The sequence below is a fragment of the Lithobates pipiens genome, unplaced genomic scaffold (assembly GCF_037356315.1).
Source record: "Lithobates pipiens isolate NorthernLeopardFrog02 unplaced genomic scaffold, aLitPip1_a1.2 Scaffold_10, whole genome shotgun sequence".
Lineage (NCBI taxonomy): Eukaryota > Metazoa > Chordata > Amphibia > Anura > Ranidae > Lithobates > Lithobates pipiens.
In genome coordinates, this window is record NW_027507686.1 from 9732877 (window position 1) to 9750908 (window position 18032).

The 18032-nt window shown below is 44.8% G+C and overlaps 1 protein-coding gene across 2 annotated transcripts in view; it reads left to right on the top strand.

The window, feature by feature from the left end:
• The first annotated feature begins 12565 nt into the window (after positions 1 to 12565).
• The window catches only part of LOC143927364 (ninjurin-2-like), a 120475-nt gene continuing 115008 nt past the window's right edge, over positions 12566 to 18032 (top strand). Inside the window, exons 1-2 of one of the 2 annotated variants that reach the window (XM_077451408.1) lie at positions 12566 to 12616; positions 12779 to 12903. In XM_077451408.1, the coding sequence (XP_077307534.1) occupies positions 12787 to 12903 (117 nt within the window). In that variant the 5' untranslated portion in view covers positions 12566 to 12616; positions 12779 to 12786. Of the gene's footprint in view, positions 12664 to 12778; positions 12904 to 18032 lie in introns of both variants that reach the window. The other variant, XM_077451401.1, reaches the window with a different exon arrangement.

Consider the following 18032-nt stretch of genomic DNA (forward strand, 5'->3'; position numbering starts at 1 on the left):
TGGAGTCCACTGTCATTTGACCTTCCACAATTAACTCAATGGAGTTTGATGTCATATGACCTTCCATAATTAACTCAATGGAGTCCACTGTCATATGACCTTCCACAATTAACTCAATAGAGTCCACTGTTATATGACCTTCCACAATTAACTTAATGGAATCCACTTTCCTATGAGATTAGACAATTAACTCAATGGAGTCCACTGTCATTTGACCTTCCACAATTAACTCAATGGTGTCCACTGTCATATGACCTTTTCGAGCAATGGAGTCCACTGTTATATGACCTTCCACAATTAACTCAGTAGAGTTCACAGCTATATGACCTGCCACAATTGACTTAATGGAGTCCACTTTAATATGAGCTTACACAATGGAGTCACAATGGAGTCCACATGGAGTCCACTTTCCTATGAGCTTACACAATTAACTCAATGGAGTCCACTGTCATTTGACCTTCCACAATTAACTCAATGGAGTCCACTTTCCTATGACCTTCCACAATTAACTCAATAGGGTCCACTGTTAATTGACCTTCCACAATTAACTTAATGGAGTGCACTTTCCTATGAGCTTACACAATTAACCCAATGGAGTCCACTGTCATTTGACCTTCCACAATAAACTCAATGGAGTCCAATGTCAAACGACTTTCCGCAAAGGCCTCTTCGACTAGTGAAGAATTTTGATTCACTGCTGTAGTCTAGGTCTACAACCAATTGGTTTTGTTGACACCCCTTGCCATAATGTCACCGCAACACAATGGGAAGTGTACACGTTAGCAGGTGAGTAACATGGTGGCCAGCTAAGCTGCCCCACTTTAAAACCTATTTCAGATTCACAATATTGATACAAAATACACAGCAGACACAGGTTTGAGGCTGGGTTACACATATGTCAATTGGATGTGGGTTTCCCCGCATCCAGTTTGCATGACAGGAGAGTGTGTCGGGCTCCCAATGGAGCCGATTCACATAACTCCAGGGCTGCCATGGTCCGCACTAGAAAAGGGTCCTGTGCGTCTTTGGCTCCGTTTTAGGTCCAAACTCAGGCTAAAATTGGGACCTGATTTGCACCTGAAATGGTGTACAGGGATGCACCGGACCCCTGCTGCGAGTCTCGCCCTCAGCTAGTGTGAACCCAGCCTTAAGCTATTTATAATGCACATATATAACTTTTTTGTTGTGTTTTGGATTATTTAATATCTGATTCTTCCATGCTTATTTCTGAGTCCCTACATCTGACTTGACACCTATTCTTAGTCAACAGCAGTTCTCAGCAATCCCGTACAGGACATCTTTGCATAGCCAACAATAATAGGATGTCCAACTTTGCATTCCCATGTCAGGATATTGTCATTTGCCGCTGTCCTCCAAACTCCTAGAGCTGAAAACAATTATGAGAACGTCAATAAATGTCACCTTATGACTCAGATCACACTTGGAGTCAGCGGGGAGTGGAATTTATCAGAGAGAGAACTCATAAAGCCAGTGAGAGTGGTGCCAATATCCCTGTTTTCATCAGGGAATAATGTCACTATAATGGGTGTCTATTTGTAGTCACATTGCTCCAGGGCTGGTCTACATTAGGATTTTTTTTTTTATTAGGAGCAGCCAATTTGGCCAAACGTGATTTAGAAAATATTGATTTTGCCTTCCTTGAAATTTTATTAGTTAGGAAGTTAGCCTTAAAGACCAATTCTGTGCTCCTTGCACCCAATCCTCCCTCTCCTGATCCACTTTGAGGCCTCAACTGGCAACGTTTCCAACTTTTTTGACTTTGTCTTACTTTTTCCGTTGTCTTTTGGGGCTGAGCCTTCTTGGGTGACCAATACCGCATACACACGATTGGAATTTCGTCCAGCAAAAGACCGATGAGAGCTTTTCATCGGAAAATGCGACCATGTTTACGCTCCATCGGAAATTTAGCTGGCCGAATTCCCGCCAGCAAAAATTTGATAGTATGTTCTCAATTTTCCCGATGGAAAAACGGAAATTCCGACCGTGTGTATGCAATTCCGACGCGCAAAAACTCAGGCATGCTCAGATTCAACTACGAGATGGAAGCTATTGGCTACTAGGTATTGAACTTTCTTTTTCTAGTCCCGTCGTACGTGTTGTACGTCACTGCGTTCTTGGCGGTCGGAATTTGGTGTGACCGTGTGTAGGCAAGACAGTTTGAGCGGAATTCCGACGGGAAAACCATCAGAGCTATTTCAGACGAGAATTCCGATCGTGTGTACACGGCATTAGAGATCGGTGGTGTCACAATGACATCAGCGCTTTTACCTGCACCCACACTGTTAGTGCAGGGTGCCATGTTTAGAGGGTGGATCCATGACGTCCTGCACTCACAGAGTTGTTCCTCAGCCCTCCAGGTTGAGTGACATTGGATGTTATTCAACCCAGAAGACTAAGGACATCTCCCGGCAAAGAAGAGGTAGTGCCAGGACATCTCTGGATTGAAGGTCAATATTGCAGACAGAACTGCTATTATTTAACCGCTGTTACATTACAGACATTACAGTCTGTAGTTTCACTTTAAAGTTCATCATTGCAGACTGCTTAGATGAAATTTTCATTCACTATTGCCACACAAGTAGGTGTGCTCGGGGCGCAGCCCACCCTTTCTTTGAAGCCCCAGGCTTTAATCACGTGCTTAAACCTCTCCCCCCGTCCCCATTGGAATTCATGGCCTAGCACCCTGTATGTAGATCAGGGGGCGGGACGCATGGATAGGGAGGGGGGCGGCGCCCCTGTGCCTCTTATGGACAAACAAAACGGAAATCAGCTTTGATTGGTTCTCAGATATGGTAAGCCACATCATGATATCACTTCCTGTGTACTCCGTAACCGACCGCGCCAGTTTTTCGAAAATCGAAAGTATTCAAAAACGCTGATCTTGGCGTTTTGAATGCTTTCAAGTGCAAAGGAGGGGTTTGGGGTCTTATAGAACCCAGATCTCTCCATAAAGAGTACCTGTCACTTGACAGCAATAAAAGTGACCAAGAAACAAAATTTAAGGAACAGTGTAAAAAAAAAAAAAAAAAAAAAAAAAAATAAGGATAAAAAAATTAAAGCACCCCCATCCCTCCTTGCTCGTGTGCAGAAGTGAACACATACGTAATTCACGTCCACATATGTAAACAGTGTTCAAACCACACATGTGAGGTATCGCTGCGATCGTTAGAGCGAGAGCAATAATTCTAGCACTCATCTCTAACTCTAAACAGGTAACCTGTAAAAACTTTTAAACTGTTGCCTGAAGATTTTTAATTACCGTAGTTTGTCGTCATTCTACGAATGTGCGCAGTTTTAAAGCGTGACATGTTGGGTATCTATTTACTCGGCATAACATCATCTTTCACATTATGTGAAAAAAATTGGCCTAACTTTACTGTTTTGCTATTTTTTGAATTCACTAAAGTGTATTTTTTCTCAAAAAATTGCATTTGAAAGACAACTGCGCAAATACAGTGTGACATAAAATATTGCACTGACCACCATTTTATTCTCTAGGATCTCTGCTAAAAAATATATATAATGTTTGGGTGTTCTAAGTAATTTTCTAGCAAAAAAAATACTGATTTTAACTTATAAGCAACAAATGTCAGAAAAGGGCCTAGTCCTCAATCCTGACATGGTGATCAATGGCCTTGTTGATTAATAAACTCAATCCTAATTCTAACTCTTAGCCCTTGTGCACGCGGTTGGACATTCCGACAACAAAATCCGTCAGATTTTGTCCGAAATTGGTGTTGCATACATACGGTCGGACAAAGTTGTCAGAAAATCCGATCGTTCTGAACGTGGTGGCGTTATTTAGTTACGACGGGACTACGTTGAGGCTAGTAGCCAATAGCTTTGGAATTTGATCTGATTATGCGTGGCACTTTGTCCGATCGGAATTCTCTACAAACGATTGGACAAAGTCCCATGGGATCATGTTGTCGGAAAATTTTATAGCCCAGCTCTAAAACTTTGTCGGTCGGATATTCTGACGGAAACAGTCTGATGGAGCCCACACATGGTCGGATTATCCGACAACACGGTCCGATCGGACATTTTCCGTCGGAATGTCCGACCGTGTGTACAAGGGCTAACACTGATATTAACTCTCACCCTAAAGCCTCATACACACGATAGGACTTTGTACAAACTTTCCCTTGGATTTTTATGCTCTTTACCGCCACCTTTGGTCAACTTCTGTATTGTTGTCTGATCTTTTGCATTGGTTCTGAGCATGCCTGTTTGTACTTTGTACAAAAGTCCGATGGTTTTCTGTACACACGATCGGACTTTGCTCCATCAGACTTTTGTTGCCAGAAAGTTTGTCCATTCGCACAGCCAACAAAAGTCAGATGAAAACCGAAAAAAGTTTGTCCGATGGAGCGTACACACGGTCGGATGTTGCTCCAAAACAGCTCATTTGCATGTTTGTTGTCAAAAAGTCTGATTGTGTGTATGGGCCTTTACACTGTCCCTAACCCCATCCACATGACTGTACTGGTAATGAATTGATCTGTTTATCAACAAAGCCATTTCTCAATGTGTCAGTGCTGATATTGAGATCACATGGCTTTGTTCATAAATAAAGAGCCTTGTCTGTAACAAGTGTGACTGTATTTCTCAAGTACACAATAATTGCACCTAGGAAATAGACTTCGTTTTAAAGTAAAACAAAATATATATTAACATTAAGTTAGTAGAGTAGATTTCTCGGCAGGTGGGTGGAGCCTATTGCGCCCCTCCTGCAGTTCTGCTCTCTCTACTTGTGCAGGGTGACTGGTCTTGTCTCCGCCCCCTCCTGTAGTTCACTGCAGGCCGACTATAGTGGGTGGAGCCTACTGCGCCCCTCCCGCAGCTCTGCTCTCTCTAATTGTGCAGGGTGACTGGTCTTGTCTCCGCCCCCTCCTGTAGTTCACTGCAGGCAGCCTGTAGAGGGAGGAGCCTACTGCTCCCCTCCCGCAACTCTGCTCTCTCTACTTGTGCAGGGTGACTGGTCTTGTCTCCGCCCCCCCCTCCTGCAGTTTTCTGCAGGCAACCTGCAGTGGGTGGAACTGCTGGGCCCCTCCCACAGCTCTGCTCTCTGCACAGGCTATGTATAGTACAGTGATGATGTCACAGCTACTTATACAATGTAATAGCTGTATTTGCAAAAGCATTTGGGGCACAGAAAGGGGATTTATATCCATTGTGGCTATTAAGGAATGTATTTAAATGAAAGTCTCTGTGCCCCGAGTTCCCGCATTAATTCCTCATTTATGGCTATCATAACAGCTCGAAACTTCCTGAGCTTCTTCATCCATCCCAGCTCCGCTGTGTTCCTCATTTCCAGCACCACCCCGGTAAAAGTAAAGCAACTTCCTACATTGCAATAATTTGCCTAAACGAGCTCTCTGCAGAAGTCGTTTGAGTTTTTATAGGATTACTGAATAATTCATAGTGTTTGACAAGGGATTATTCCAGATAAGAAAATATTATTGTGTAATCTCCCCATTTGCGTTAGTGTTTCCGTTCACCCTACGCCGTTATTGTTTCATAAGCGCCGCGACATGTCACTGCGTCCAAGCAGAACCCCACGCGGCATACGACGCCTGTCCGTTTCCATTGTAGTGGGGGAGATTTTTATCTCGTATTGATTCTGCTCGATGGCGTGAGGAGCCGTCTGTTTACAAAAGGTAATGATGTATCTGCTCAGTCATGACCGGACCTGTCTCGGCAGCAAAAATTGCAACAAGCCACATTACCATAAGCTTGTGCAGAAAGACGTTTTGTTCCAATCTGTTTCATTGCTCATGTTCGCCGCGTCGCCCAGGAAAATGCTAAGAACATAATATTCAGCTATTGCTGGGAAAAGCAAATAGGGAAAAGGACACGAGGAGTTCAAGGATTATGTCGATTGAGCTTTTAAATGTAATCTACAGTATTAAAGATAATTATCCGATAGGTCCATTATATATTTGGACCCAGACACAATTTTTGATTTTTTTCAGGTATTTCCCAAAACATATTCAAGCTATAGTTATATAATGGATATAGACTGAAAGTGCACACTCTCGGGTTTAATTTGAGGGTATGCACATCCAAATTGGAGGAAGGGTTTGGGAATTACAGCTCTTAAGAATAGACATCCTCTCTTTTTTTCAAGGGACCAAAAGTAATTGGACAATTGAATCAAAAGCTGTTTCATGGCCAGGTGTGGGCTACTCTATCTCTTCAACAATCAAGCAGGTAAAAGGTCTAGAGTTGATTCTAAAGCCTCATACACACGATAGGACTTTGTACAAACTTTCCCTTGGATTTTTGTACAAAGGGCGTCGGCCGTGAACTTGTATTGCATACACACAGCAGGACTTTTTCAGCCAACTTTCACCAAATTATGTGGTTTTTCTGCTCTTTACCGCCACCTTTGGTCAACTTCTGTATTGTTGTCTGATCTTTTGCATTGGTTCTGAGCATGCCTGTTTGTACTTTGTACAAAAGTCCTATGGTTTTCTGTACACATGATCAGACTTTGCTCCATCGGACTTTTGTTCCCAGAAAGTTTGTCCATTCGCACAGTCAACAAAAGTCAGATGAAAACCAAAAAAGTTTGTCCGATGGAGCGTGCACACGGGCGGATGTTGCTCCAAAACAGCTAATTTGCATGTTTGTTGTCAAAAAGTCTGATCGTGTGTACGGGCCTAAAGTGGTATTTGCATTTGGAATCTATTGCTGTGAACCTACATCACACGTTCAAAGGAGCTGTCCATGCAAGTGAAACGGGCAATCGTAAGGTTGCAAAACAGAACCCAATCCACCAGAGAGATAGTAGCAATATTAAAGAGGAAATAAACTCTCCCACTCTGATGCTTCTTTTCATTTAGTCCATTATAATAAGTAATTATTAGACTATAGCCACTGTAATCGAGCCCAAATCGCATATTACTTACCGTTTAAAGAAACTTTAAAAAACTTGTTTCCAGGGGTTAGGCAGCACCATCTTAAGTATTGTTTTCCACAGTCCACAGTGGAGTGAATTTCCGCCCCTTACATTGAGCACTTCCTGTACTGTTAACCAAGCCTCCTTCTCAGTCCAACGTTTCTATGGCAACCCTGCTTCCCTGTTCATAGCTTACTTGTTTATTTCATAGTATTTACTTGTGCCGATGTCTAATGTTTCCCTTTGTCAGACTTATCAGCTTCAGCTGATAAGACTGCAGTAATGGCCAAGTTTAGACTGTATGTCATGTCACATGGTCACATGGTGTGTAGGAGGAAGCTCTGAGTGATTAGCAGAGTTCAGTGTTGTGCCGTAGGAAGTCCCGATAACAGATAGATAAGACATAGAGAGTGTGCCTTAAATCAGGGGAGATCTGGGCATGCTCAGTGACTTCATTCTACAGAACAACAAGGATTACAACAATACTAAGCAAGTAAGGAGATATCTACAAGCAATGTTCATTAGGGTTTTTATGCTGATTTACATGGGACAAAGTTGTGGGGTAGGGTTTACAACCACTTTAAGAGTGGCCAAATCAACAGTTTAGTACATTCTGGAGGAAACAAGAACGCACTGGTGAGCTCAGCAACATAAAAAGGCCTGGACATCCACGGAAGACAACAGCGGTGAATGATCACAGGATCCTCTCTATGGTAACGGAAAACCCATTCATAAGATCCAGACAAGTGAAGGACACTCTCCAGGAGATGGGCGTATCATTGTCAAAGTCTACAATCAAGAGAAGACTCCATGAAAGCAAATACAAAGGGTTTCGCTATAAGGTGCAAACCTATTCATAAGCCTGAAGAATACAAAAGCCAGCTTAGACTTTGCCAAAAAAGCAACTAAAAAAGCCAGACCAGTTCTGGAAAACAATTATTTGGGCGGATGAAACTAAGATTATTCTGTACCAGAATGATGGGTAGAAAAAAGTGTGGAGAAGGCTTGGAACAGCTCATGATCCAAAGCACAGAACGTCATCTGTGGTCACATGGTAGAGCTTGCAGTGTGATGACATGGGCATGCATGGCTTCCAGTGGCACTGGGTCACTGGTGTTTATTGATGATGTGACAGAAGACAGAAGCAGCCGGATGAATTCTGCAATGTTACTATGATATACTGTCAGCCCAGATTCAGCCAAATTCAGCAAAGTTGATTGGACGGTGCTTCACAGTACAGATGGACAATGATCCAAAACACACTACAAAAGCAACCCAGGAGCTTTTGAAGGAAAAGAAGTGGAGTATTCTGCAATGGCCAAGTCAATCATCTGATCTCAACCCAGTTGAGCATTTCACTTGCTGAAGGCAAAACTAAAGGCAGAAAGACCCACAAAGAACAACTGAAGACAGCTGCAGTTAGAGACTGGCAAAGCATCAGAAAGGAGAAAGCACAGTCTTTGGTAATGTTCATGGGTTCCAGACTTCAGGCAGTCATTGCCAGTAAAGGATTCTCAAAAAATATTAAGAATTAATATTTCATTTATAATTATATATTAATTTGTCCAATTAGATTTGAGCCCCTGAAAATGGGGGGACTGTGTAAAAAAAAAATGGTTGCAAAATTGGTACTTGATATTTATGTTCAACCCCTTGAATTAAAGCTGAAAGTCTGCCCTTCAAATTCATTCGGATTGTTTTGTTTTAATTTTATTCTGGTGGCATACAGAGCCAAACGTATGAAAATTGTGCCTGTGCCAAAATATATATGGACCTAACTGTATATACACTCACCGTCTACTTTATTAGGCACACCTGTTCAATCGCTTGGTAACACAATTGCTAATCACATGGTGGCAAGTCAATGCATTTAGGCATCTAGGGATGGTGAAGATGACTTGCTGAAGTTCAAACCGAGCACCAGAATATGAAAGAAAGTGGATATCAAGAGGAGCTGCACCTTTAAAAAAAATCTTAAAAGTCAGCAGCTACAAATACTGCAGCAGCTGACTTTTAATAAATGGGCACTTACCTGTCCCAGGGTACAGCGATGTTGGCAGCAGATGGCGAGCGATCTCTCGGCTGCCCCCACCGCCATCCTCTGTCAGGGAATCGGGAAGTGAAGCATTGCGGCTTCACTGCCCGGTTCCCTACTGCGCATGCGCGAGTCGCGCTGCGCGTCTCCACTGGTCCCCGCTGTGTCCTGGGAACTATGTGTTTCCCAGAACACAACGGAGGGGGGGGGGGGGGGGGCAGGGCATCTGCGGCTAGCTTGTCCTGGAAGTGAGTGCAGATACCTGGATTATACAGGTATCTGCACCCCCCTCCCCCCTGAAAGGTGCCGATTGTGGCACCGGAGGGGGGGAGGGTTCCAGTGAGAAGACCTTACACTTTAGGGTGGAGGTCCGCTTTAAGTGTCTTTGAACGTGGCATGGTTGTTGGAGCCAGATGGGTTGGTCTGAGTATTTCAAAAACTGTTGATATACTGGGATTTTCACACACAACCATCCCTCGGGTTTACAGAGAATGGTCCGAAAAAGAGAAAATATTGAGTGAGCGGCAGTTGTGTGGAGGAAAATGCCTTGTTGTGAACATAGGCCATTGAAATTAATGGGATTTGGCTTGTTGAGTGTTTTAGAGCTATAAGCTTCAAGCGGAAAATCACTCAGGTGTGAACGGGGTTCCTCCACCCCAAACTCGCTCCTCCAAGTCTTTATGGACCTTGCTTTTTGCACTGGTGCAAATAATGTGGTGGAGGGGGGATTATGGTGTGGGGTTGTTTTTCAGGGGTTGGGCTTGGCCCCTTAGTTCCTGTGAAGGGAACTCTTAAGGCGTCAGCATACCAAGACATTTTGGACAATTTCATGCTCCCAACTTTGTGGGAACAGTTTGGGGACGGCCCCTTCCTGTTCCAACATGACTGCGCACGAGTGCACAAAGCAAGGTCCATAAAGACTTTAGGAGCAAGTTTGGGGTGGAGTAACCTGACTGGCCTGCACAGAGTCCTAAACTCAACCCGATAGAACACCTTTGGGATGAGTTAGAGGGAAGACTGCTAGCCAGGCCTGTCATCACAAATGTGCTTCTGGAAGAATTGTCAAACATTCAGATAGACACTAGGGATGAGCTTCGAGTTCAAGTCGAACTCATGTTCAACTCGAACATTGCCTTGAACAGTGAACAATTTGGGGTGTTCGCGGCAAATTCGAAAAGCCACGGAACACCCTGTACAAGTCTATGGGAGAAATCGAAAGTGCTAATTTTAAAGGCTAATATGCAAGTTATTGTCCTAAAAAGTGTTTGAGGACCTGGGTCCTGCCCCAGGGAACATGGATCAAAGCAAAAAAATATATAAAAAATGGCCGTTTTTTTCAGGAGCAGTGATTTTAATAATGCTTAAAGTGAAACAATAAAAGTGTAATATTCCTTTAAATTTCGTACCTGAGGGGTGTCTATAGTATGCCTGTAAAGGGGCGCATGTTTCCCGTGCTTAGAACTGTCCCTGCACAAAGTGTAATTTCTGCAGGAAAAAAAGTCATTTCAAATCACTCGCGGCTATAATGAATTGTCGGCTCCCCGTAATACAGAGAACAGTCATTGAAAGTCATTGATAAAAAAAAGCGTGGGGTTCCCCCAAATTCAATTACCAAGCCCTTCAGGTTTGGTATGGATAGTAAGGGGAACCCCGTGTCAAATTTTAAAAAAATGACGTGGGGGTTTCCCCTAAATATCCATACCAGACTCTTCAGGTTTGGTATGGATTTTAAGGGGAAATCGATGCCAATTTTTTTTTTTTATGGCGTGAAGTTCCCCCTAAAAATCCATACCAGACCCTTTAAATTGAGCATGCAACCTGGCAGGCTGCAGGGAAAGAGGGGGGGATGAGAGAGCACCCCCCCCCCGAACCGTACCAGGCCACATGCCCTCAACATTGGGAGGATGCTTTGGGGGTCTGGGACCCCTCAAAGCACCTTGTCCCCATGTTGATGAGGACAAGGGCCTCATCCCCACAACCCTGGCCAGTGGTTGTGGGGGTCTGCGGGCGGGGGGCTTATCAGAATCTGGAAGCCTCCTTTAATAAGGGGACCCTCAGATCCCGGCTCCCCCCCTGTTTGAAATGGCAAGAGGGTACAAAAGTACCCCTACCATTTCACAAAGAAAGTGTAAAAGAATGTTAAAAAAGACACACACACACCGTTGAAAGAGCCCTTTATTAAAAATAAAAAATATTTAAAAAAGATTCCAGCGGTGGTAATCCACTCTTGCTATCCAGCGACAGATGATCATCTCTCTGGGGTCCAGCGATGGCTGATCTGATCCAGCGACGGGTGATCTCTCCCTCCAGCACAGCGAATCCATCCATCCTCTGTCTCCACTGGCGGAGACACTGCAGGGATCCCGGCAGCCTGACATTTCTTATATGAGGACGGCGGGGCCACCCGTCACCTGACCCCACCCCCCTCTGACGCAAGTCGGAAAGCCTGGCTTCCCCAATGACGTGTGGGTGACCCCATCCCCCCTCTGATGTAATGCACTTTTACACTTTTATTGTTTCACTTTAAGCATTATTAAAATCACTGCTCCCGAAAAAACTTCAGTTTTTTAAAACTTTTTTTTGCATTTATACATGTGCCCTGGGGCAGGACCCGGGTCCCCAAACACTTTTTAGGACAGTAACTTGCATATTAGCCTTTAAAATGAGCACTTTAGATTTTTTTTAACGTTCAAGTCCCATAGACTTTAATAGGGTTCTAAAGTTCACATGAAGTTTAGGTCTGTTTGCAGGTTCCCTTCCTTGAAGAGTTGAAGCTGTTATAGCTGCAAAGGGCGGAGCCAACTCAATATTGAACCCTACAGACTAAGCCCTTGTACACACGGTCGGAGATTTCCACAACCAAATCCGTCGGATTTTGCCCGTCGGATTTTGTCCGTCGGATCTTGTCCAAAACTGTTGCATACACACGGTCGGACAAAGTTGTCGAAAAATCCGATCTTTCAGAACGTGATGACGTAATTTCGTTTCGATGGGACTACATTCAGGCTAGTAGCCAATAGCTTTGATGTAGGAATTTGATCTGAGCATGCATGGCACTTGGTCCGAATCAAAATTCTCTACACATGATCGGAGTATGTCCGATCGGCCCAGTTGGTCGGGAAATATTTCCAACATGTTGGAAAATTGGGTCGGACGGATATTCGGACGGAATTAGTCCGATGCATACCACACACAGTCGGATTATCTGACGACACGGTCCGATAGGACACATTCCGACGGATTCTCAGAGGGCTAAGACTGGGATGCCATAAAAGTTCATGTGCGTGTAAAGGCAGGGCGTCCCAATACTTTTGGCTATATAGTATAACAGAAAAAAGAAAACTCACAAAAGAAAATTACAATAAAATGAATTAAATGTAACACACTAAGCTAAATGTTTTGGCGTCTACTATACAGTAGTGTAGGACTGCTTTGACCCCCTTCAGAGATCGGTAAACAAAACCCTTAATAGTTTTTTTTGGTCTTTTTTTCTGTAAGTTGAAATGTACTATACAGCTAAAAGCTTTGAAACAGCCAGAACATGACAGCATCAGCACGCAGTCACTGTGAATAAAGCCCCAAAAAAAAAAAGGTGGAATCACACAGCCGATACAACGAGAAGGCAGAATTCAGCTGAAACAGAGCTGAAAGGCAAGGTGAGAGATCGTGGGTGTAATACTGAGTGCGAATCGACCTAGATTGAGTATGTTTTATTACTCTGCGCATCCAGCACAACAAACAGCTACCTGCTGAACTTCCCAAGACTTTATTTTTTTTAGTTCTCATCTTTTTTTGTATTCTCTTTTTTTTTTTGGCAGCCGTAGCCATGACCTCAATTTTTCACCGAGCGATGCACAGGAGACTTTCCGAAGAAGACAGCCGCGAGTCCAGCGACGAAGATCCACTTTTCCAACCAGGCCGTCACGATGAAAGCCCTATTAATGTAAGTGGAAACTTCCTAACTTGTATTTTTTTAATGAACAGTGATGGGATTTGAAAAGGAGAGTCCCCGGTTTGTTATCCTATAGCAGGAATAGGCAATTAGCGGACCTCCAGCTGTTGCAAAACTACAAGTCCCATCATGCCCCTGCTTCTGGGTGTCATGCTTGTTGCTGTCAGAGTCTTGCTATGCCTCATGGGACTTGTAGTTCTGCAACAGCTGGAGGTCCGCTAATTGCATATCCCTGTCCTATAGTATATAGTAGAAAAAATATTTGGTTGTGCGCCGTTAAAATATTCTGATTTGGCTACAAGAAAAAGTGGCACCCTAACCACGGGCTGGATCTGGACCGCCAGGTCTTGTCATGTGGCTGTGTTTACAAGGGACGGCTTTGCTCTCTGTGGCTCCCAGATGTAACAGATCCCTGTACGCACTCACGGCAGGGCACAATGGGGACAGATCTCCAGAGAAAACTATCTCCCCTCAAGGTGAGGCAGAGCCGCCTACACAGGGAGGTACTAGAGCCGGGCTAGATCAGAGAGAGTAAAGATATGAGGAAGCACTATGCATAGCGCACCCCTAAACCCTGCACTCTATACACAGTACACAGATCTGTATGAAACGCACTCCGGAACTCTGTAATCTATACGTTACTAACTCTTGAACTCTGTACTCTGTACGTAGTGCACCCCTAAACCCTGCACTCAGTATGTAGCACACTCCTAAACCCTGCACTCAGTATGTAGCACACTCCTAAACCCTGCACTCAGTATGTAGGGCACCCCCTGCAACTGCACTCTATACATCGTACACCCCTAAATTCCACACTCTGTATGTAGTGTACTCCTGAATGCTGCACTCTGTACGTAGCATAATTCTGAACTCTGCACTCTATACATAGCGCACTCCAGAGCCCTTAACTCTGTCCATAGTGTAATCCTAAACTCTTTACGTGGCGTAATTCTGAACTCTGCAATCTGTATGTAGCGCACTCCTGAGCCCTTAACTCTGTACATAGTGTAATCCTGAACTCTGTATGTAGCGTAATTCTGAACTCTGCACTCTGTACATAGCGCACTCCTGAACTCTGCACTCTGTACATAGCGCACTCCTCAACTCTGCACTCTGTACGTAGCCCACTCTTGAACTCTGCACTCTGTACGTAGCCCACTCTTGAACTCTGCACTCTGTACGTAGCCCACTCTTGAATTCTGCACTCTGTACGTAGCATACTCCTGAACTCTGCACTCTGTACATAGCACACTCCTGAACTCTGCACTCTGTATGTAGTGCACTCCTGAACTCTGAACTCTGTATGTAGCCCACTCTTGAACTCTGCACTCTGTACGTAGCCCACTCTTGAATTCTGCAATCTGTACGTAGCATACTCCTGAACTCTGCACTCTGTACATAGCACACTCCTGAACTCTGTATGTTGCGCACTCCTGAACTCTGCACTCTGTACGTTGCCCACTCTTGAATTCTGCACTCTGTACGTAGCACACTCCTGAACTCTGTACTCTGTATATAGCACACTCCTGAACTCTGCACTCTGTATGTAGTGCACTCCTGAACTCTGCACTCTGTACGTAGCCCACTCTTGAACTCTACACTCTGTACATAGCCCACTCTTGAACTCTGCACTCTGTACATAGTGCACTCCTGAGCTCTGCACTCTGTATGTGGCGCTCTCCTTAAAGGAGAAGTACAGCCAACGCTTGTTTTGCTCTACTTCTCCTGTGCATCACAGGAGTTTGTTCTGCACTAGTGTGACCCGTTTTCAGCAGAGCACGTCCAGGCTCGGGAAGTATCGTGAACATATGGTAGGGATCTGCCCACATGCACACTGGGCCTCTGTCTTACTCCACCAGTCCAGCATTTCTCTGCCATCTAACTCCCAGTGATAGAAATAAACTTAAATAGCCCCTCCCCTCCCCCATTTAAGCCTAGCTGGGACCATGGTGTCTTCACAATGGCTGCTCTAGCATTCTTGCCCTAGGAGCAGAGCCCCTGTGTAGGGGTCTCCTCCTGTAGGACATGACCCTGTAGGTACATTGAATAACCCCTAAACTTGCATAGTTTAGAAAATATTCACACTGCATGCAGCTGGTGAGGTCAATGGTGCATGCACTCTTAAGGGACAGCATACTCGTGCTGTCCTTTCAGAGCCCGGTGCCGTGGCTGTGACTTCCTCATGCATGCACCGGAGTGATGTTATCACTGCTCAGCCAATCAGACGGCTACAGCACTTGAACCCGGAAGGAAGACCGGGTGAAGATGGAAGACCTGTCAGTGGTGACAGCGTGCTGCGGGAGGGATTCATTCTAAGGTAAGTATTTCATAATGTGCTAGTATGCGATACATACTAGCACGTTATTGCATTGTCTTGCAGGGCTTTTAAAAGTGCAGTTCACTTATACTTTAAGGGCTCTCCCTCCACCTTCTTTGCATCACCCTCCCCTCCCTGGGATTGACTGGAGTTCCATAGATATTCAGGCTGCCTGTTCTGCTCTTCCTCCCACTGTTATTCTAGAATCCTCTAGAAGACAGGGAAAAGCAGCAGAGCAGCAGCCTGTGAAACACTCAGCAGCCCTAAACAATCAACCGCTTCTCTACTGAGTAAACTAGGAGGGTGCTACAAATTCAAAAAACGGTGGGCTTCGGGGGGCAGAGCACTGCGCCCCGAGTCCACCCAGTTGTGTGACAATAGTTAATTCACATCCGCTATCATTTTCCTGATTCTCCTCCCAGCCAATCAGAAAGCGGGTCCTGAGACCCGATTGGCCGAGAGGAGAAGCGACCATATTGGCCACTGAGGAAGAGACGCAGTGGGAAGCTGCCGAGGAGACACACGGGGGGTGGGTGCATCTTGGGTGGTTTGTTTTCAGCACCCCCATAAAAAATGAAGCACCAGCCACCACAGATAGATAGATAGATAGATGGATAGATGGATAGATGGATAGATGGATAGATGGATAATTGGATAGATGGATAGTGTATAATGGAAATAGCAAATAGGAATCAGTTGGAAAAATTTTTAATTAACAAATTAAAAAGGAATATTTCCTATGGAAGGATCAGATGAGTTGTAGCGGAAAGGAAACCCGTCACTCTGTAGATGCATCAGTGACCCTCAGAGAAGTGAATTAGCAAAGATTTGAGATAATTCCATGTGACAGGAAAGGTCTATGAAAAGCTTTAACCTTGTCGCTTTCATCAAAGTTTAATCTACAATAGACCTAATTGTTCCGATGTGTCATCGGGTCAGCGGTCCAAGAGCTGTTCATCTGTACTACTGATAGAAGCTCCTATAGTGGCATTTCATTAATACGACTCAAATGAGGATCTGCAAAATATGAAATGATCATTAATGATTTAAAACTAAAGTTTAATCTGCTTATACTCTATTTATCCTTCTGTGGCTCCTCCCTTCATCAACCTGTTCGTGACATTTTTCGACTAAGACATTTCTGTTTTCATTATACACCTTGTTGTAGACTCACTGATGTCAGCGATAGGTCTCTGTGCTTCCATATGCAATGCAGGCAGATCACAGCTGGTGGAAGGGACTGCCGGGGTGCTTTCCATAGATACCTGAAAACATCACAGCACCCTGTGCCGGCTCTTATGCAAAAATCAATATCCTTCAAGGGGTGGATGTCAGTCTAGAGGGGTAGGAGTTCACAGAAAGGATGTATTTGCATACAGGCCATATTTACATAGTTAGTAAGGCTGAATAAAGACACCAGTCCATCCAGTTGAACATGAGTGAGTGTCTACAATTGTCCCTACCCCTGTACATTGCACTCTCACATTGGTCCCTACCCTCAAGGTGCTCACAGTCCAAGGTCCCCATTCATATACTAGGGCCAATTCTGGACAGAAGCCAATTAACCTACCAGCATGTCTTTGGAGTGTAGGAGGAAACCGGAGTACCTGGAGGAAACCCACACAGGCAGAACATGCAAACTCTGGGCAGGTACCAGGTAGTGTCGTGGTTGGGATTTGAACTAGCGACCCTTCTTACTGCGAGGTGAGAGTGCTAAACACTACACCACCATGCCACCTATTTGATGCTTAGCCTCCGTGATTGACAGAACAGAAATCCCACGAATGAAAGGGGTGGGATAGGGATAGTCAGGCCGGGGAGGAAAGAGCTAGATGATGCTAGACTTTCTCCATCCAGAAAATGAGGCAGCTCCAGCTGCCCTCCCCTCTTCGTGCAAGATGACTGTATATCTCCCCCTCCAGCCTCCAATGCTTGAAAACATGCATGCAATGATTACCCCTGCTGCCCAGGCCCTTCCCTCCCCCCTATGTTCCCCCCTCCCCGCAGTGCTGCCGGCTTCGCTCCTCCACTCACTAACTAGATGCTGCAGGCAACACCAGGGGATGTTTCAGGATGGAGAGTGGGAGGAAGGGGCTGGTAAATATGTAATTTCCTTTTCTCAATGTACACAGTGAGTGATTGGTACAGATTTCTCTTGTATCCACTGTGCTAACTATGCTTCAGTTTGTAAATGAACAGGAAGCCGAGTAGCACAGAGACTTCCCATTCATTCACTGTGTCCAGTGCAGCAGAGGCTGCAGAGAAAGGGACTGGGGAAATCTCTGTCCTCAGTCTCTTTCTATGTCCCAAAAGGGAGACATATGGGGTCTGTTTAGACCCCTGATATTTGACCAAAGCCCCTCAAAGGAGCTCCTATAAAATTGTAAAAAAGTAATACAAATAATATTGTAAAAAATGTCTTAAAAATAAAATAATAAAAGTAAAAAACTACTGACACCTTCCTCTGCCCAACTAACACCATTCACTGCTCTACTGACACCAACTTCTGCCCCGCTGGCACCGTCCACTGCCCTACTGGCACCATCCACTGCTCTACTGACACCGTCCACTGCTCTACTGACACCGTCCACTGCCCTACTGACACCGTCCACTGCTCTACTGACACCGTCCACTGCTCTACTGACACCGTCCACTGCCCTACTGACACCATCCACTGATCTACTGACATCGTCCTCTTCTCTACTGATATGTTCACTGCTCTACTGACACCGTCCACTGCTCTACTGACACCGTCCACTGCTCTACTGACACCGTCCACTGCTCTACTGTCACCATCCACTGA